General features: G+C 43.8%; 1 protein-coding gene across 1 annotated transcript in view; it reads right to left on the bottom strand.

Annotated features, from left to right (window-relative positions):
* The window catches only part of LOC138968755 (uncharacterized), a 63,017-nt gene that overhangs the window by 12,876 nt on the left and 27,571 nt on the right, over positions 1-22,570 (bottom strand). Inside the window, exons 3-4 of the mRNA XM_070341400.1 lie at positions 5,671-5,868; positions 5,001-5,177 (exon numbers count right to left, since the gene is read on the bottom strand). Of these exons, the coding sequence (XP_070197501.1) occupies positions 5,001-5,177; positions 5,671-5,868 (375 nt within the window). The remainder of the gene's footprint in view (positions 1-5,000; positions 5,178-5,670; positions 5,869-22,570) is intronic.

Genomic DNA, 22,570 nt, shown 5'->3' with positions numbered 1-22,570 from the left:
AATATACACAGCGAGACACGGCAGGCAAGCTAGACCGATACTGCAACACGTACAGACTGATAGAAAGACACGAATACTAAATGCTTGTCAGTGAATGGATGAAACAGACCGACAGAGTGGCGAGCTTATAAAAAAGGACAGATAAGCCTACAGAGAACGGACATAGAATGTATACAATGGCGGAGATAGTAAGTCACACGCACGCACGCACGCACGCACGCACGCGCACACACACATACACACACACACACAAATCCCGTGCGTACCCCCCCTCCCCTTCCGCGCTCATACACGATCACGTTGCACCTAAAATCCCGCGTCACACACACGAAAACTGGGACTCGAAAAGGTCATGCACATCTTCTAATAACAGCTAGAAAACAAATCAGTTACATCCTATTCCGGTCTTGTGGGAAGAAAAAAATCCTTAGATCACAACAAAATACTGTAAATATCAGGAAACCCGTGAAGCCTAAAAACGGTGCCAAAAAGCGCAGGCTACCATAATGTCGGCTTTGAACACCAGTAATCCACAGCACAGGCACCAGACACTAGCTATTGAGCGAGCGGTGAATAACCAACATAAGGATCGATTGGTCTGCCTGATTTCTCGTTCGGGATCAGATCCATGGATCCTAATGGAGATAAATCCAGGGGGGAATGAATACAAAGGTCCGGTACACTCTAATCTGAAGTGTTTCACTTTTGAACACATATCTGTAACCCGTTTTGAACACAGTGGGACACCAAAAGGTCACTTGATGCAAGGTTCGATGGAACCAAGGGTGGATAGACTCAATAACTACGAGTGTAATATTTCATCAAACTTCATTAGATGCATCGATCCTTGGATTTATTGACTGTTGGATCCATCAGCACACATGGCTGCAGTGTGTGCCGACAGATCCCAGGATCGATGGAAGCACGGGTCGATGGATTCTTTTACTGAACACTGTGGGATCTTCCGACACGTGGATCCATCGAGCATTGGATCCATCGAGCAGACCCCGAGACACCATGACGACCAGTTGATTCCAATGTTGTTCAGTCATTCTCGCCCCATTTTCTTGTGCTGAGCCTGCAGTGCTTTGGACTAATAGCATCGAAAGCCAACGCAATGATAAATGGAAAAAAAACTTCCACTCATTCCATATTATTCGAGATTTCAGGAAGACCACATGACCCCGATTTTTATGCTCTCCCCAAATCCTGTGTCTGTGGTTGGTAACAGTGTTTATGCGCGCTTTTAAAAAAGTTTTTTTTTCAGCCCAGCGAAATAAGAAGAGAAGTCCGCAGATGCGTACTAAATAAACACATGTACTTGGTAAAGCTTATACAGTGGTAAACCTCCACAAGCTGAGAAAATAAGATCTTCAAACAGAGATGGTAAATGAACAGAGATTTGAACAGAACATCCGAGAAAGCAGTGTCTTAAGAGGAGAAAAGTCAAAAAAAGGGTTTCATTTCCGTACACAACATCCCCAATGTAAAACGAGATTTGGGCAAGATAAGCCAGTCAGAGCGAGAACAGCTGCACTGAGTCGTGTGCAGAACTAATACAAGAGATGATGAACCAGATTTTGTGACCGAGGACTGTTTAAAGATACTTTCCTTCCCTTAAACTATCAAGTACAGTGGAACCCCCCCCCCCCCCACCTTTTAAGATTCCCCGAATTTAAGACTCCCTCCCTTTTAAGACCCTGCTTTCTCAGGATTTCTGTTCAAAACCTTCGTAAATTTATTCCCATTTTAAGACTCCCTTCTTTTTAAGATCAGCTTTTCTCAGATTTATCAGGTCTTCAAAGGGGGAAGGGGGGAGGGGGGGGGGGTTCCAGTGTACATCACTACTGTCCACGCTAACACATGGAATAAGAGCATCCTTCCACTTGGACTTAACCCAACTGTCAACAGCATGGTTCTTTCACGCGCAGAGTGGATTTCTTTCTGAGTCGACTTTGCAGAGTGACACAAGAGTCAGCTACTAAACCGATTGAGCAACAATTCCAACTCTGCACAGAAAGCAGCCAGACTGTAGATTGCTTGGTATGTGTCTTAGTGGAAGGACGCCTTTATCTCACATATCTGTGGTCATTTTCATTATTTCTACTTGTCTTGAGAATTTCGGAGACATTTTTTCCCAATACCCATTGTAACGCACCACTGTAGGTAATGTGCATTCAATTTCATGGATTCTTTCACGTTTCACCGACAATATGAACGAGGTCACATGCAGTGAGACTTTGGCCGAGACTGCGAGACCCAGACGAGACCGGAAACAGGAGAAGGAGCAAATCCTAGAAATGGAAGGTCTGGAATGTAGGGTGCTCAAGGGTCACAGATACAGGACAGATTTAGACATTTCCTGACAGTCTAAATCCTTCAAGGTGTTTACCCCGACAGTGCCTGGAGCCATGTTCAAGAGCGACAGTGGGTTTTTTTTTGCGGCAAAAGAAACGGTATGTGGTATGTAGTTTTAAAGGTACCATTCTGACTGAATAAACCATCGTGTAGTTACCATCACTCTGTCCAGGCTTGTGTCTATGGAACACGAACATTGACACTATGACAGCTCTCTGTGAAGGGGCCCAGCTGTTAATTTAGTATGTGCTCAAGAGGATGACTGAACAAAGCTGTGTAGGTGTAGACGATTATTTACACGAGATTCAGAATACCTTCGAAAGCAGTGGGCTTTGGACGGACATTCACCCGGACTGAAACCAGCCCAATTAAAACCGTAAAGCATAAAGGTGACAGGAGTGCAGTGTAATTCTCTCAGTGAAGATGTCTCAGACCCAGGCCAACCTTCATTAGGCTCACAACGCCGGATGCATTCGGCCTCGTGGATCCTGTACAATTTATCACCACAGAAACGAAGCCGAACTCACTTTAATGCCTCAGAGTGCAAGTCGCAGAATACCTAGATGAGAAGACAAAGAGAGGACAGCAAGTTCTCGAAACAAAATGTTTAGTATCGAGAGCTTCTCTGTCGCCACAATGACTGGTCTGCATTGCGGTTCCTGCAATGAAATTCCTCCGCCTCTCGGACCACTTTACTGTGACATACGTTAAGAACTGAATTTTAAATGTTTTAACTTTTTTAATTTTTAATTTTTTTTTATCTAGCAAGCGACGGAAACAATGTTGACGCAGGTCTTTTTTTATTTTTTATTTTTTTAAAGCTGAGCTGTACACTTGTATATCATTATAAACCAAAACTTAGTCAGCCATCGAACCAGGGGCAGTGCTTTGCACATGCTCATGAAGATATAGTGAAGTTGGTTATTTAGGAACACTTTTTACGCTTTCAAGTGTAGTATCAAATACATGGCCATTGCTGCCATTGAGGACAAACATCTAAATTTCATTATTTCTCAAAAAAGGAGATGTATTTGCCTAATTCAACGAGAACAACTGATGTTAAAGGTGCCTAGGAGACGTAAAACATTTCAACAAAGTCGCCTGCCGGTGTTACACCAGGAGAAACAGCTAGTGTCTTTATGTGACAGAAGAACTCGTGACACTTTTAACAGTGCCTCTGTAGAGCTTTAACGACAGCGACTAAAGTCGTGTGTCTGTGCTTGTGACAGCATAGCACCACGCCCCCAAAAACCGTACACCGCTAACAACATCAGAATTTCTAAGCCTGCAAGTAAACGAAGCGCGAAATCTTTTTCTCTACACAATCTCGCAGCCATTTACTTTCGCAACACTGTACCGTTAATAGGATGAGTTCAGTTTCACGGTTCCATTACAGTTCAGCATAGCAATTCGAGAATCCCGCTCTAACGCACTGAGCTGTCTCATGGCTTTTCCATGAATATACACGCTTCGAAATCTGATTATGTAGAAGTCGAAAAGAAAAGAGATACAACAGAAAAAGAAAGACAGAGAACATAAATCTCTGGATCGAGTAATATCGATTTTGTTCATTCGGTGAAAAATCTCGGCAAATTGGTTTGGAGACTACCAAAGAAATCGTATTTCAGCGTAATGACGGTATAAGAAAGACCTGTCTGGGCAGTAACCAAACACAGCAGAATAGCAAAATGCGATGCAATGGAGCAGTGAAATCTCATTTTTTGGTGTACTTTGCTTACATTACACACAAAAGCTTCTTCTTTCGAAGAGATGATTTTGGAGTGTATATTGTTTCAGTGGTACCGCATTTTACGGCCTACAAGGCGTATCTGTTTTACTCCACTAGGTTTTCTGCAGCTTAACCGCTGCTAGCGGCTTATTCATGACCAAAAGTAAACAAACATCTCTTACCACAACTCACGGTACCTGACTTGCTAACAAGTCTTTGTACTTACCTTCCTTTTCACATTGTGTTTATCAAACATTATTATATTTCATGTTGATTAAAAATGAAATGTTGCACAGTCTGGCCACATGAAGATGATCAGGTTCAATACTATTGTCACTGCTCTAAAGGCCTTGCTTAATTGAGCCCGAAATTGACTTCACAAAGACTTCTCGAAGTCTTTTACAACGAAATTCAGTGCAAATACTTCGTACAGCGAGCTTCGTGACGTAGACTTTGTAAAGTGGACTTCGCCCAAATAATATTAGGCTTTTGCCTGGTTGTTATTCCTTACACTATGCGTTGCATGATTGTGATGACCGAACAGAATACTGCTCAAAACAAAAGCAATGACTAAATCACAAAACGAAGACCTACTCGGAACAAGAACAAGGTCAACAATCACCAAACAATACCAAACGAAAGGCTGATTCACAAAACGCCCTGATGTGAGGCGTACACACACACACACTCACACGCACGCACGCACTTAAACACACACACACACTACACCACACACACACACACACACACACACACACACACAGAGGCACACACATACACGCGTCCCCCCCCCCCCCTACGCGTCCACACACACACAGCTAGGGGCTGACACAGTCACGGAACAATTCAATTAAAGGCGCACGGTTAGCAACTACAGCCACAAAAACGCAGAGCCACTCAGTGACAGACTTACAGAGCGATCCAATATAAGGCGCATGTTTTTGACGAGCATGGACTCGCTCTTGGGAATGGCGAGACTCATGTAGCGGTAGCGGGAACTGCCGAACAGTTTGAGCGTAAAACCCGAGGCGTCCTGCATGTCGCTTGTGTCGATCCCGTAGGCTGCCAGATCGAATATCAACCCGTGATACTGAAACATACATCAGACTTATAACACAAGGAAACCGTAAAATCAACGCGGCCCCAAAGAGAAAAGGCACCTTAACCAGTGCCCATAAACCAATGGCCTGGTAAGGTAAACAATACCGCGACACTAGGTCCTGCGCCCCCACCCCCCCACCCCCCCCAACACACACACGTACCCGTCTTTTAGCCAAAGGTACGCAGCACAAGGCATTCCTGTCCATTGAGCTCGTAGCCCCCCCTCCCAAGATAATCGGTAGAAAGTGCCACCACGTGCGCCAAAACTGAATTTTGACCCGGTACTCCTCCTAACCTCCCTTCCTGTCCCCACCTCTCCCCACCCCACACGTACCCGTCTTTCAGCCATAGGGACGCAGCACTGGTCAGCCCTGTCCATGGAGGCTGTAGCACGGTAAAGCCTTGCATAAGTTTTGCACCTTCCCACCACCCCTACCAACCTCCCCGTACCCCCTTGCCGCCCCCCCCCCCCACACACGTACCCGTCTTTCAGCCATGGGTACGCAGCACTGGTCAGCCCTGTCCATGGAGGCCGTCGCCCCGTAAGCCTTGCATGAGTTCTGCTCAAACTCGTCACTGAGGCCCAGCAGTCTCGCTGCCTCGCCTGTGGACCCGTCACACGCCAGTACCACTTTCCTGCCCTCCAAGGTCTCCACTTCTTGCACTCTCTCCCTCGTAAACTGAAAGTAAACATTGTCACAATAAAAATGTTGATTCGAAGATATTTTCTTTGCCTTCTAGAGTCTCCACTCCTTGCACTCTCTCCCTCGTCAACTGAAAGTAAACATTGTCACAATGAAAATGTGGATTCTAAGATATTTTCTTTGCCTTCTAGAGTCTCCACTCCTTGCACTCTCTCCCTCGTCAACTGAAAGTAAACATTGTCACAATGAAAATGTTGATTCGAAGATATTTTCTCTGCCTTCTGGAGTCTCCACGTCGTGCACTCTCTCCATAATGAACTGAAAGTGATGTCACGATGAAAACCTTGTTATAAGAATTGTTTTTGCCTTCCAGAATCTCAACTTCTTGCTCTCTCTCTCTCTCTGTCTCTGTCTCTCTGTCTCGTAAACAATGTCACAATGAAAATGTTGTTTCGAAGATAACTTTCTTCCCATGTAAAGTTTTAAGGCTGCGTTTAAGTAGTGTAAGCTTACATAGCCACCAACACCACTTTTCTGCCTTCCAGCATCTCCACTTCGTGCCCTGTCTCTCTCGTAAACTAAAACTTCTTAACCAATCACAGGAACCGACAGACAATGACCATCACATAATTAGTGTCCAACCAATGGAAAGACCTGTACTTAAGGAGTTCTCCCTGTTGACCGTTACTCATCAGTCACGCCATTACTTTTGAGAATCACAGGACACACCACAGAGATACAGACTTCAGATGTTCTGTGTGTTATAGCAGCTTCACGTAGCTCTGGGAGAGGATTCGTCAGGTAGATGCTACCAAGGCTTCTGTCCTTGGATCTCTTCGTAAGGCTGAAATAGTATTTTGATTAACGGAAACTAGTGATATAAGTTTAGAGAAGATCTGAGAGTCAGACCTTTCCCCCAAAGCCTTACTTTGACTATAGTTTCTTCAGGCTTTTACAGACAAGGCACACACTGTGCAACTTAAGACAAGTCGCGTAAGGCGAAAATACAATATTTAGTCAAGTAGCTGTCGAACTCACAGAATGAAACTGAACGCAACGCAACGCAGCAAGACCGTATACTCGTAGCATCGTCACTCCACCGCCCGTGGCAAAGGCAGTGCCCGTGGAATTGACAAGAAGAGCGGGGTATTCGTTGCGCTGAGAAGGATAGCACGCTTTTCTGTACCTCTCTTCGTTTTAACTTTCTGAGCGTGTTTTTAATCCAAACATATCATATCTATATATTTTTGGAATCAGGAACCGACAAGGAATAAGATGAAAGTGTTTTTAAATTGATTTCGAAAAAAAAATTTTGATAATAATTTTTATATTTTTAATTTTCAGAGCTTGTTTTTAATCCAAATATAACATATTTATATGTTTTTGGAATCAGCAAATGATGGAGAATAAGATAAACGTAAATTTGGATCGTTTTATAAATTTTTATTTTTTTTAACAATTTTCAGATTTTTAATGACCAAAGTCATTAATTAATTTTTAAGCCACCAAGCTGAAATGCAATACCGAAGTCCGGGCTTCGTCGAAGATTACTTGACCAAAATTTCAACCAATTTGGTTGAAAAATGAGGGCGTGACAGTGCCGCCTCAACTTTCACGAAAAGCCGGATATGACGTCATCAAAGACATTTATCAAAAACATGAAAAAAACGTTCGGGGATTTCATACCCAGGAACTCTCATGTCAAATTTCATAAAGATCGGTCCAGTAGTTTAGTCTGAATCGCTCTACACACACACACACACGCACACACGCACACAGGCACATACACCACGACCCTCGTTTCGATTCCCCCTCGATGTTAAAATATTTAGTCAAAACTTGACTAAATATAAAAAGGTAACTTTGAACAAGAAGCGTGAATATCACCAAACAGAGAAATTAGTTTTACTTATCATTAATAGTTACCCTATTCGCCTTCACTATTCAGGTCCACATAGTCACAATGTCCAGAGAATTTGTGGGGAAGGTCAAGCAAGCAAGCAAGCAAGCAAAGATTTGACCAACTGTCCAATATACTATACAATACAATACAATACAATAATACAATACAACTTTAGTATCTCAAAAGAGGAATTACATTGTGGCTGAATAAACACGCAATAACCCTAAAACTCATCAATACAAACAACAATTACACACACACAAACACACACACGCACGCACGCACGCACGCACGCACACACACACACTCACACACACACACACACACACACACACACACACACACACACACACACACACACACACACACACACACACACAAGCATATAAAGTGCCATTTTAAGTTAAAGCAAGAAAAGTGCCATTCAGATTAGAAGATTTAAAATGATGACAGGTTAATTGTTGCAGTAATTACAGGGCCATACAACAAGATTATTTGTTTAAAAGTTGTACAGAGTTTGCGATACAACAATATCCATTTTGTAGAATTTTCTTCAAGAAACGCGCGGTTACCCTGAGGGCACGCTCGGCTTACTTACAAGTTCTTTATTATATGAAAGCTGTCGGCACAAGCTAGTTTAGAACTTCTGCATTTACACTAAATCATCGAAAATGCATCAGACTTTAACAATAAAAAAACACACACACACCCTTTTACATTCTTTTTATCTGTCGACTGTTGCCACGCTGCACATTTCGAGTACTCAATGATTTGAAATATGGCTCCCTGAAGCATAAAGCGTAAAATATGCATGCCAAAAAGTGGTATGTGAACTAAAAATATCCAGTTCATTTTCAAGGTGTTGAGTTCAAAGAGGCAGTTTTGCAGAGCATGAAATGAAGACTTTAGTTTTATTTTTCTCTTGGTTTCCTTATTCGTGTACATTATTCATGCTTTATAAGGCTGTTCCATGAACAAATGTGTAAAGCATGATTTGACGAAATAGTTCAATATATCGTTGATTTGGTAGAGTTTTAGATTAGTACAGTTGTGTCTTTTGTTCTCTTAGTTGTGTACTTGTTTCTTTATTTTTGTTCGTTTATCTTATTCAACAAAACTACCTCCCTGAATGGTTTTTTTTAATGTTCTTTTAGGAAAAAATTTTGATACAATTATTTTGTAAATGTCCACAAAAGTAATAAACCAGCAAGCACACAACAATGACAGAAGGACAAGCTAGGTCATGCAGTAATTGCTGATGTGTATACAGTGATGCATACGATTTCACAGACGAGCACATTTTATTACTTCTGTCACACTTTTAACGAATAATTCACATATACTGTGCCGGCTTCGTGAACACAGCAGGGATCGCGAGGACAAAAAACACAAGAAAAAAAATCAAAGAAAAAACAAACACGTGTGTGTGTGCCTACCTGTCAACAATCCAGTCTTAAGAATAAACAAACCCTACATTTTACTTGTCACCCGTGCCTGGGTCTGATATTTACAGAGCTGCGGATGGTGTATGTCTGTTGCCATTGCCATAAAGCAAACAGCACAAAGAGATGGAGCATGAAGATATGACCAAACATAAAAAGCTTTTGTTCTTCCAACTCGAACACAGCTGCAAACCCTTCATCTGTCGCTTTCTTGGGTTCCTCTTAAGAGTAAAAATAGAAAAACCACGTACACTTAAACAAAATCCGCCAGAAGCATGATCTTATCGCACGAATGATAATTAGGTTCTCTGTTCCCTACCCTTTGTGTTTTGCAGAACAAGGAGATTCATGTCCTAGCAGAACAAGGAGATTCATTTCCTGCGCTTTTGTCTTCTGGGTTTGCTGACACGTTTTAGCACAATTTCATAATTGTCAAATTGATATTGAAGATACCCCCGACTCTCAAAAACCTTGGCCGCGCCTGGTGGGTTAAGGGTGGAGATTTTTCCGATCTCCCAGGTCAACTTATGTGCAGACCCGCTAGTGCCTTGTCCCCCTTCGTGTGTACACGCAAGCACAAGACCAAGTGCACACGGAAAAGATCATGTAATCCATGTCAGAGTTCGGTCGGTTATAGAAAAACGGAAACACCCAACATGCTTCCCCCGAAAGCGGCGTATGGCTCCCTGAATGGCGGGGTAAAAACGGTCATACACGCAAAAATCCCACTCGTGCAAACACATGAGTGAACGTGGAAGTTTGAGCCCATGAACAAAGAAGAAGAAGAAACAGGAAATGATCTTTATTGCCACCTCTGCGCCTTTTCTATTTTAGCACGTGCCAATCCTGAACACGAGTTTGAAGAACTTTCAAGAACCTAGTTTACTTGCGTGATACAAATAGCAAGAGACCAATTATCCTTACCGCTACTTTTTCTTATAGTGCAGCTTATCGCTCTCTCCTTGGTGGTCAAACCGAGGAGTTGACAACAAACATAGCTATACTGAACGGCAAAAGTTAGGGACCGCCCTTGAAAAACCCAGCTGACTTTATCTGTGCCAAACTCCTTGTTCCTAAGTTTTTAAAACCAAATGGCTGTCAGGCCGTACACACCAGTGGGGGAGCAATGCTGTGTTAGCAGGAAACTTGGTCGGGATCCACGGAGGCCTGGCTAGGGCACGAGACAGAAACTGCCAAACTGCAAAAAGTGGACCATTTTTACGCTGGCGCGTGGGCAAGCCTGGGCGGGAAAGATGAAAAATTCGTTATGCACGTGCAGGGAGGATGTGTTGAGAGTGAACTGTTGTCACCAGTTAGGATTTATAGCCCCGCGATTTTCCGCTAGCCACCATCTTCTCACTATGCCTCCCAGACGAAAGGTGACCACCTTCAACAAAGCCCGGGCCATCGCATGGCTGCACGACGGCGTAAGCAAGTGAGAAGTGGGCAGACGACTTGGAGTGTCCCATTCTGTCGTGGTCAGGCTGCATCAGAAGTTCCAGGCCACCAACAGCGTTCTGGAGAGGCCCAGGTCAGGACGGCCTAAGAAGACAACACAGCGTGAAGATCGCTTCATCAGAAGACAAGCTCTGCAGCAGCGAGGCACCACTGCAACCATCATCAGGGGCCAGCTGAGGGTGGCAACAAACACCAACGTCAGCACAAAAACCATCCGCAAACACCTGCACGAAGTTGGCCTGCGATCACGTCGTCCAGCTGTACGGCCACGACTGACAGCAGCTCATCGCCAGGCTCGTTTGGCGTTCTGTCACAACCATGCCAGGTGGACACGCCAGCAATGGGCCGATGTGCTGTTCAGCGATGAGTCCCGCTTTAATCTGCACCATCATGACGGTCGGGCTCGTGTGTGGAGGCGTCAGGGTGAGCGGTACAACAACGGTCTGGTGCAGGAGAGGGTGGCCTTCGGCGGGGGCTCCATCATGGTGTGGGGGGCCTTCAGTTTTCGACACAGAACCCCCCTCTACCACATTGTTGGCAACCTGACGGGCCAGCGCTACAGAGATGAGATTGTCGCCCCTTTGGTTCTACCCGCTCTACACCAGATTGGTGTGCAGGCTGTGTTCCAGGACGATAACGCGACACATCACAGAGCGAGGCTGGTCAACAACTTCATCCAGCAGGCTGGTGTCACCAGGATGAACTGGCCGGCCTGCAGCCCTGATTTCAACCCCGTCGAGCACCTGTGGGATGAGCTGGACAGGCGAGTGAGGAACAACCACCCACCCCCAAGGAACCTGCAGCAACTGCTTCAGTTCCTGCAAATCGAATGGCAGGCCATTCCTCAGGCCTTCTGCAGGAAGCTGGTAAACTCGATGCGGAACAGGACTGCAGAAGGCATCGCAAAACGCGGCGGACACACCCATTACTGAACTGTTCGGAACTTGCAAATTTTGTTTTCGACCCCCATGTTGTTTCAGAGCTTGTTGACACGTAATGCGTGAATGAAATGTCACCATATTTTGGAAAAGGATCGCAGAGATAATGAATTAAACATGTTACAAATTTGATTCAATTTTGTTTGGTGGTTTGGAAGCTGTGTTTGCGTAAGTGATCCCTAACGTTTTCCTATGAGTGTATTATTGAACCCTAGCCAACGGAATGGTATCGACACAAAAACGATATTTCAACAGCACTGCTTCCTCTGTCGTTTGAGAAAGAAGTAATGACTGAATGTTTTCTGAGCGATCGAGAAGAAGAAGAAGACTGAATGTTTTAACGAGGGCGGAGGGTGAGGTTATTCTCCCTAGGTGTGTGTGTGTGTGTGTGTGTGTGTGTGTGTGTGTGTGTGTGTGTGTGGGTGTGTGTGTGTGGGTGTGTGTGTGCGCGCGTGCGTGCGTGTGTGTGTATGTGTGTGTGTGCGTGCGTGTGTGTGTGTGTGTGTGTGTGTGTGTGTGTGTGTGTGTGTGTGTGTGTGTGTGTGTGTGTGTGAAAGCGATTGAAGCGATAACACGGCTGTTCGACATTGCTGTAGGCCCCATGGGTGGTGGCGGGCAACTGGTGATAGTCGACGGCAGGCTTCCTACACTTTGCAACAACCGTATTTCATTGGTACTAATGAAAAGATGCAAACGACAATGCTTATTATCACTTTACTGTTTTCTTCGGCATAATTTCTTACTCGTTTCCCAAAAGACAAAAGAAACATGGTTATTAGCCTACTGAACGGTTCCCAACGGAACCGCAAGGCTGTGTAAGTACTAAACCGATATTTCAATTAGTTCGTTTCCTCCGTAGTTATTAAGGAAACAAACATTTTGTGTATAACTTTCAGCACAACTTGCCTGTTTCCCTAGCACAAAAGAAATAAATAAGAAAACATGGCTGGATTTCGGCAGTCCAAAGAGCTGGAGAAAAAATGAATACCGATACCATTAGGAAAGAAACGGGCTAATTGGCACGTTCATTAGCAGTGTCTGGAACTATTGCTGATAGCTCCTTTCAGCAACACGCCAACAGCGCTGCCTAAAGGCTCGAACGGCAACTCATAAATCCTGGTAGCTGGGTATGGTCATCCCCCCCCTCCCCCGCCCTTTTTGGGGGACGTGGCTTTGCTAGTGGCCATGTTGACAGCGGCGTTGAAAATGTTGCTTGCTGGAACAGGAAATTGTAGTTCTTGACAAAATTTGTTTTATTCAGAAAAACCTTGCAAATGGGATGTTATTGTTGTTGATAGGTTTCTGAAGGTTGAAGTTGCTTTACTTTGCTTTGCTTTGCTTTGCTTTGCTTTGTGTGTGTGTGTGTGTGTGTGCGTGCGTGCGTGCGTGCGTGCGTGTGTGTGTGTGTGTATGTGTGTGTTTGTGTGTGTGTGTGTGTGTATGTGCGCGCGCGCGCGAATGAGCAGAGAGAGAGAGAGAGAGAGAGAGAGAGAGAGAGAGAGAGAGAGAGAGAGAGAGAGAGAGAGAGAGAGAGATGTCTGCACTGAATAAGCTGTTCAATGCAAGTTCGCTCCAATCCTTTTCTTCCCCCCCCCCTCCCCACTAAGATGGAGAAGAAAATCAATTTCACACCCAGGGCAACGTCTCCAAATGGAATTCATCGCCTGAATCCCTCACCTGTTTTTGGAACACTCAAAAAGTGTCCGAAAAAATACACACAAAGTTGAACAGCAAATACCAAGTGTTTAACGTGCAATTCTGCTAGTGAAAGCAGAACATTTTGAGAAATGGAGTACGAGTTTTGAAGCCAATTTTGCATAAAAACGTGTTCATATGATGTTTGAAGCTATTAGGGATAAAATCAAATGCTGTATATTGGATATTACAGTGTTCTAGATGGTCGAACGTGTAGCAAAGACCTGTACGTGTACGTGTAGATATTGCGTCACCCGTGACTCACTTTTTTCTCCAATGTTCCAAATGCATACGTTGTTTTGCTCCCACCAAGACTGCAGATCTTGGCAAACGCGTGACGTAAAAACTAGATTTGATGACGTTACCCGTACACGTTCGCGTACACGTCCTGAAAAGTGCTGATCTAGATCTTGCTAATGTACATGCGTGGACTAATCGTACATGATTACTGTCTCAGGATACAGGTTTTTGCGAGGGTGCTAAGTCACAAGCTTGCTTATTTGCCTGTATTTCGGTATTGGATTTCAGTCTAGTGGCTGCTCCGCCTGGCGTCTGGCATTATGGGGTTAGTGCCAGGACTGGTTGGTCCGGTGTCAGAATAATGTGACTGGGTGAGACATGAAGCCTGTGCTGCGACTTCTGTCTTGTGTGTGGCGCACGTATTATGTCAAAGCAGCACCGCCCTGATATGGCCCTTCGTGGTCGGCTGGGCGTTAAGCAAAAACAAACAAACAAATTGGATTTCAGAAATAATATATCATTATATTGATATAATGGGTATGGTCTTGTACACGATTCAGAACTAGGTAGAGAACATGTTTTATTTTTGTGAGGAACTAGTATTCATATTCCTCACGGAAAGATCGGAAATAGGATAGAAAATGAACGTGTTAGTTGGACGTGTTTTGTGCATGTATACCTTTTGTCGTTTTGTGATAGTGTATTTTTCTTTCTTCCTTGGCGGTGCTGTTGTTCTATTGTTATACATGAGCGAAAAAAAGAATTAAAAACAAGTGTTTAACAGCCATGCATATGTTTTCCCAAACTTCTTTCTTTCTTGCTTTCTGTCTTTTATTTTCAATTTTTCTTTGGAAAACCAAAATTAGCAATCATTAAGCTGTAAGTTTCTTTACCAGAAAACAAGACCTGTGCCGCAGTGTTGCCAACGTCTGTTAAGTGCATTATGTTGCCAACACTAATTTGACGCTGCAAGTTTCCTTAGCCTATTAAAGGTTGTTGAACCCCAAGCATGCTGTGGGTAATTTCGTCTAAAACACTCACCTTTCTCGCTAATTACTTTGCACGCTAAGGATTTGTTTTGTTTTGTTTTGTTTGAAAAAAAAGACAACTAAGAGCAGGTGCGGAACTGACAACATGTTATGCAGAAAATGCCATTCCTACCAACGGTGTAATGGAAAACTTCCGTGATTTCATGTTTGAGCCTGGGGGATAGTTGGGGCCTCAAACATTCTCAAGACTCCATCAATCTCTGATCACAGTTGGCCGGGGAAAAAAACACACTCGCGCAAAAACATGAGTGTACGTGGGAGTTTTAGACCATTCACGCAGCAGACGAAGAATCTGACGAAGTCACAGAGAGAGAGAGAGAGAGAGAGAGAGAGAGAGAGAGAGAGAGAGAGAGAGAGAGAGAGAGAGAGAGAGAGAGAGAGAAGGTGCGAGAGAGAGAGAGAGAGAGAGGGTGCGAGAGAGAGAGAGAGAGAGAAAGAGAGAGAGAGAGAGAGAGAGAGAGAGAGAGAGAGAGAGAGAGAGAGAGAGAGAGAGAGAGAGAGAGAGAGAGAGAGAGAGAGAGAGAGAATTGAATTGAATTGAAATTTATTTTACGAGGGTGACAGAATAAGCAATGTATACATGCTTGTTTTCATCCGGCCCTCGCCCATTGAGGGGTAACAAACAAGAAGAAATAAAAGATAAGTTTAACTATAGTACAAATGACATATTTACCATAATTAACATGTCAAGCAACCAATAAGACATTTTAAGATGCATTAGGATTCTTTGGCAATGCTTGAAAATTATATATAACAGAGAAATATGTGTTTGTAAAAAATCCTTCATGAATTATATATAATCATGTTTTTTCAATATAATCAGAGAGTACAGTTATATTTTGCCAGCTGCTTGATAATATTTCTTATAAGTTTTGTAAAAGAAACAGCATGTAATATTCCTTGAATGATGTTTCATGAATTCGTAATTTAATTATATTTGGAATGGCGTTCCACATAATTGCTCCAGAATGTGATAAACTCGACTTGTACAGGTCAATTCTTGGAGTTGGGGTAATTAATTTGTTACATTTTCTATAATGATTTATTATGAAATTAGAGGCAATGAGTGTAGGTGCATTCCCTGACATAATTCTATACATCATCACACCTTTGTTATATGCAAATCTATCTTTGATAGGAAGAATTTGCAATCGTTTATAATCAGTCACGGAAAGAGATGTATTTTTTAAAATAATTAATTTAACAGCTCGTCTATGTAAACTGCCCAAGTGTTTCAAAGTATTTGCACTTGCAGAGTCCCACACTGTGGAAGCATAGTCAATAGCTGACTGAATATGTGCCTGAAAAAACAGTTTTCTTGTGCGAAGGTCTAGAAAGTGTTTGATTTTTGATAACTGAAATATTTTTTTGGATGTGTTTTTACAAAGTGTATCAGAGAGAGAGAGAGAGAGAGAGAGAGAGAGAGAGAGAGAGAGAGAGAGAGAGAGAGAGAGAGAGAGAGAGAGAGAGAGAGAGAGAGAGAGAGAGTGAGAGAGAGAGAGAGAGAGAGAGAGAGAGAGTGTGCACCGAGAGAGAGAGAGAGAGAGAGAGAGAGAGAGAGAGAGAGAGAGAGAGAGAGAGAGAGAGAGAGAGAGAGAGAGAGAGAGAGAGAGAGAGAGAGAGAGAGAGAATGGTTAAAGGGACTGACGGACACACGTACGGAAAATGTTGTTCGTGATAAGAATGACATTAATTTCGGACATGCGGCCAGGAAATCACACACACTCTCACAGGCATGCACATGCACACGGGCAAGCAGTGACACAGGTTGACAGACACACAGGTACAATCATAATTATAGAAGCACACACAGATAGACACAAAGAGCAGGACAGACACACAGGTACAATCATATAGAAGCACACACACAGATAGACACAAAGAGAAGGACAGACACACAGGCATAGCAACACACAGACAGACAGAGCTACAAGCAAACGCGTTAGATTAATGAGTTAATACTAACGGCGCTCCCTGATGCCGGTGTAACACGAGAAAACTACTCCCACGAGATTTTTACTCCGGAGTAAACATTTCGTACGAAAAACTTACTCCCTTTACGAAACAAGAAGAGCAAACGCTCGATCGAGTCACTTTCGCAGTTCTGAATATTATACGAGGCATCAGATGGACAGGAAGAAATTGCTATTCACAACACAATGAGTCACGTTCACATAAAATTTGAGCCCGGTCACTTTTATAGTTTCCGAGAAAAGCCCAACGTTAAGTTGTGTGTTGCCGAACAGAAAAGGCTAGTTATCTCCCTTGTTTTTCTGATAACGTTCGTAAAAGGCTACAGATGTAAATACTTTGATGTAAAGAATAATCCTACAAAGTTTCAATCACATCCGATGAACTTTGTCAAAGATATAAAATGTCTAATTTTTCCTTTGACGCTGACCTGTGACCTTGAAAAAGGTCAAAGGTCAACGAAACCATCGTTAAAGTGTAGAGGTCATTGGAGGTCACGACTAAACAAAATATGAGCCCGATCGCTTTGATAGTTTCCGAGAAAAGTCCAACGTTAAGGTGGTGTCTACGGACGGCCGGCCGGCCGGACGGCCGGCCGGACAGACTAACACTGACCGATTACATAGAGTCACTTTTTCTCAAGTGACTCAAAAAGCACTCCCCCATTGCACGAGAAAATTACTCCCCAAGACAGGTGAGTTCCGAGTAAACATTTCGTACAAAAAATGTTACTCCCCTGACGAATAAATAACGAATAAATTACTTCACCCCAACACGAGCAATTTAACTTCCCATGCCAGGTGTCCGAAATTTTTACTCCCTTGTGCCCTGTTTGGCTTGGTGGTGGAAGGGGTGGAAGGAGGGTAGCGCGACATTCGTGTGCGCGAGATCACTTATTTTAGCGCACGAGATTTTTACTGGAAGTAAAAAAAAATGGGGAGTAAAAATTTCGTGGAGGAAGTAATTTTTGTGTGCCTTGGAGAGTTCTTTTCTCGTACGAAAAGTGTACTCGGAGTAAGAATTTCGTACGAAATATTTACTCCGGAGTAAAGTTTTCGTGGAGTAAAAATGTCGTGTTACACCGGCCAATGTACAACAACTAAGTACAGTGGAACCCCCCTTTTGAGACCTCATCAAATGTGAGAAAGTCAGGTCCTACAAAGGAGGAAGTCTTAAAATGGGGGTACACTTACACAGGCTTTCAACAGAAAATCTTAGAAAAGAGGGTCTTAAAGTCATTTATTGGAGGGGTCTTTACAAGTGTGTTGGGGAGTCCACTTTACTACTCACCTCGTCTGGACAAAGTCGGATACCGCGATGACCATCAGAGCAAATTAGCACTGAAAGCTGCGTCCACACTAACCAAGCCTTGATACTGACGATGGTCATTAGCACTCGACTAGACACGACCAGTAATTGTATCGGCATGGTCAGCTGCTTTCAAAAGGTAGAGTATATCTTTTCTGGTGTACCGGCTGCCGGTTAACAGGTTTTCGAATGTTTTCAAGATTTTATGAGCCCTCCTCTTGCATTTAAAATAATGTTGTTCTTGAAACAAAAAGTATGTATGTATATAAAATGTGATGTATTTGGTTTGAATTGATATTGAGCTAAAAAAAAGAACGAGAATCCATTTTCTGTCAATTAGGTCCCAAGTGTACATGATTCCGAGACAGCGCTTTGTCGGTCGACGGGTTTCTGTCAGCCAGCAGAGTCTCGGCGAGGACCTTTACAGTTCATTTTTGATGTTTAGGACGACAGATTGACTAACTGTTTTGAAATCGGCTTACGCATCTGGTTATTTCTCTACAAAACAAGGTGCCAAAACCAGATCCGTATTCCTCTGGCCCCGACCTCCTTGCGCATTGAACTTCTGATAAGGCGCTTTATAAATGCCCGTTATTATTATTATTATTATTATTATTATTATTATTATTAATATTATTATTATTATTATAATTAGCAGCGTTGGGGCTGATATATTCAGTTATGATTAAGATGATGATGATGATGATGATGATGATAATGCAGTTGCAGACCAACGATATATTACCTTCTACCACACCATACACATAACATTTTTTTCATTTGTTGGCACTGTTACTAGTTTTGACACACACTGACCTTTGACATTAATAATAAGCCTTATCATTCAATCCCACTTGTCGCTTCTCATTCGAGCTGATTTATCTTCAGACCGGTGTCACGAACTGAAAACTCTGCCTGAACAATCCCTCTCAATGCGGTCAATGCGCATGCGCTAAAATGGGGATATTAATCATGTCGTGAACAACCTAACCCTAACCCTTACCCTAACCCTAACCCATGGTTCGTTCGGTCAAAGGGTCCCATTTTTTAAGTCCAAGATTGGCGCATGCGCATTGACCGCATTGAGAGGGATTGTTCAGCAGAGTTTTCAGATCTAACCCAATCCGATTGTGCCGCTATTACTGTGCCCAAGGCTATGCCCAGACTCTCAAAAACGGTAGCTTGCCCAATAGCCCTACAAAAACATCACCACAAGAAATGTCAAGCCGATAACTGCCTTGTTGCTTTATCCTTTGTCTGTGATGGTGGGGTTGTTCGGGGGGGGGGGGGGGGGGGGGGGGGGGGGGGTCTTGAGGGGGAAGGGTGAGGGGACTCTTGTGGTGTAAGCATCAGTCGGAGCCTGTCAAACCGAAATTTACCTGGGGTTTAAAAAAAACCCACTTGATTTTGAGAAATGACAAAATGCCAAGCTGATAAACGCAGGTATACTTTGTAATTTTTCTCTGAGGATTTAAAAGGGGGCCCATAGGGGAAAAGATGAGGGTGGGGGGGGGGGGGGGTGGGGGTGGGGTGGGGGGGACTATTGACGTGGAAATGAGAATGTTCCCCCTCTGTGTGTAGTTTGGAGGAAAGGCGACGCCACCGAGGGACTGCACCCAAAGCTTTCGAAGATTGCAGAAACTGTTCATTCCATTTTGAAATATTTTGGGGAAGAACATAAATCCTAGCAGCATCCCTGCATCGCTCAGGGTATGTGAAACCAATAACTGCCAGGCTGCTTTCCTGAGGTGAAGATGAGGAGTTGGGGGGGAGGGGGGGCGTGTTTTTGTGTGGGTGGGTGGGTGGGTGCAGGACACAGATGAGGATCTGGGTGGTTGGAGGACCTGACACTTGTGCAGTAGACAGCAAAAGCAAGATCCAAGTCGACATCAGCATCACCAATCTTCTTACCAATGGCTGCGACCAGACGGGGAAAGTGGAAGATAAACAAGGCTTACGTTCCGCTTTGAGTCGTCTCAGGTTCCGAGCCCTTCACAGCCTCGGAGCTTTACGAAGTAATCCCTTCTACTGTATATGTCTTTCGAGGAGGTCTCAGACACGCTGAGTGGTTATGATTCTTCGCCACTTACAGCGGATCTGCTGGTCATCTTCGGACGCATCGTTCTCAGTCCTGTACAAAGTCCATATATAGAGTGTTCGTTTTAGGCTTGACGTTTTTGGCCACCTTGCACTTTCGTGGCAGCAGGGATGTCAGCTCCGTCGTAATATACGAATTCCAAAAATAACTGTGTCGTGTTTGTATGGGTTGTGAAAGAGTGAATTCCCTTGCTTTTTACTCGGATAACAATTAGAAGGGCCAATCACTGGCGATTGGTGTGTCGAAAACACGTGGACAGAAGCACGTGTGAAGTTATTTGTCAAAGGGAAAGCAAGGGTATTCACTCTTTCAAAACCCCCACAAACCCGACGGAGTTATTTGCAAAAATCGTCTATTTGTAATGGGAAATCCATACTAATCAAAACCGGCACGGTTGGCCTAGTGGAAAGGCGTCCGCCCCGTGATCGGGAGGTCGTGGGTTCGAACCCCGGCCGGGTCAACCTAAGACTTTAAAATTGGCAATCTAGTGGCTGCTCCGCCTGGCGTCTGGCATTATGGGGTTAGTGCTAGGACTGGTTGGTCCGGTGTCAGAATAATGTGACTGGGTGAGACATGAAGCCTGTGCTGCGACTTCTGTCTTGTGTGTGGCGCACGTTATATGTCAAAGCAGCACCGCCCTGATATGGCCCTTCGTGGTCGGCTGGGCGTTAAGCAAACAAACAAACCAAAAATACTAATCAAATACATTTGAGTGCATTTGATTAGAAATGAAAATTACATATCTGTCTGACACCGGCAGCTGATGTTACTCATCCGTTTATGTTACTCGCGCAACAGACCCCCCAAAAGCTCCCCTTTGCTGCACAACAAACTGCTATCATCCAGCTCATGTGACATGGGATAATATCAGGATGATTCAAGACAGCTGAATACAGTAAACTACTGAGTGGGACAGATATGTAATTGTCTTTTTCCCCAACAAAATGCGCTTTGTAAAAATGTGTCATTCGGAATCCTCTTGACGCGGTTATCATCCAGCTCGTTTGACATGCTATCTCATCAGAACAACAGGAGGTATCAATAGATTGATAAACTTTGTTGGCAAAGTATGTCATTGCCTTCTGAAATGCGCTTATTAAAAACTTCGTCATTTCGAATCCTCTTAAAACTGTGCCAGCGCACTATAGGCCTACTTGCTGCACAAATCTATCTTCCCCTTGAAAAGTTTGCCCGTACAAAGAGCACACGTACTACACGTCAAATCTGCCAAGAGTTTTAAACGGGATCAGAGGTTTTGGGCATCATCCCATTTGGACTCATACCCCCCAAAAAAGAAAAAAAAGTCATCCTCGCTTCTTCCTATGGGGGGGGGGGGGGGGGGGGGGTGTTAGTATGCCATTATCCCTTGCCAGAGCCTTGAAAAAATCCGGGTTGGCTTACAAGATAATTTCAACTAGCAGGAATGTATCTTTAAAGGAAAAAAGTTTGTGAAAGTTTCAATCAGCTAATTCCTAGCTAAGTTCTTAAGTTCAAGGACACGAAGTGCATTTAAACACAAGAAGCGGCCGTGGAAGCATTGGCCATCAAACGCTTTTTCAGGATCCACAAAACCTCTTGATTCAAGTCTGGGTCTTCATCATTGGAAGATCGATATTCAGTAATCGCTTGCGATGGAGAAGAAAACGAATTTAAAAGGGGAATGAAGGCAAAAAGGGATGGTGGTCATGATGGTATGGGCAGGTTGGAGGTTGGGGGTGGGGGGTGGGGGGAGGTCTTTGCGCGCGAAAAGAACTTGAAGAGTAAAGGAGGAAAAGAAAAGAAGTATGTGTGTGCGGGGGGTGGGCGAGCGTGAGTTAATGCGTGCACGTGTGCGTGTGCGTGTGTGTGTGAGAGAGAGAGAGAGAGAGAGAGAGAGAGAGAGAGAGAGAGAGAGAGAGAGAGAGAGAGAGAGAGAGAGAGAGAGGGGGAGAGAGAGAGAGACAGACAGAAACAGAGAGAAAAATAGAGAACTCAGAACTCAGAACTCAGAAAGTTTATTGTATAGGCCAACTGACCCGTTACAACCGGTGCATATATCAAACATGACAGCCTCTCTTTCTCTCTCTCTCTCTCTCTCTCTCTCTCTCTCTCTCTCTCTCTCTCTCCACTCTCACACACATACACACAAACATTCTGGCTTTCACTCCTTCTCACACACACACACACACACACACTCACACACACACACACACACACACACACACACACACAAACACACACACACACACACACACGCACATACATACATGTATGGGTATGTACAGGGGATGGCTGGAGCCTCATCAAATACATCCTCAACTACAACATACATCAAAGGACATAGTTGTTTAAAAACCAGCAGCTACACAATGCACTCAACCACATCAGCAAAACAGAGAGACATGAAGCAAAATAAATCATTCTGTTACACCTTAGGAAGTAAATCACGGCGTTTGTTAACATAATAAATAAATCTGCCTAAATCATGGAGACCCTTCTTGTTTTGCATTATCAACTGAAAGGAAACCAAACAAGGATATGACGTGTATTTAAAGGGTAAGTATTGGCAGCGAAGATCGTTCAATGCATCACAGTGAAATAAAATGTGCATTTCATCCTCAGGTGCTTTTTTGCAGAATGGGCAAAACAAGTCCTGT

Source organism: Littorina saxatilis, linkage group LG1 (genome assembly GCF_037325665.1).
Source record: "Littorina saxatilis isolate snail1 linkage group LG1, US_GU_Lsax_2.0, whole genome shotgun sequence".
NCBI lineage: Eukaryota > Metazoa > Mollusca > Gastropoda > Littorinimorpha > Littorinidae > Littorina > Littorina saxatilis.
This window is presented reverse-complemented; position numbering and strand designations above follow the sequence as displayed.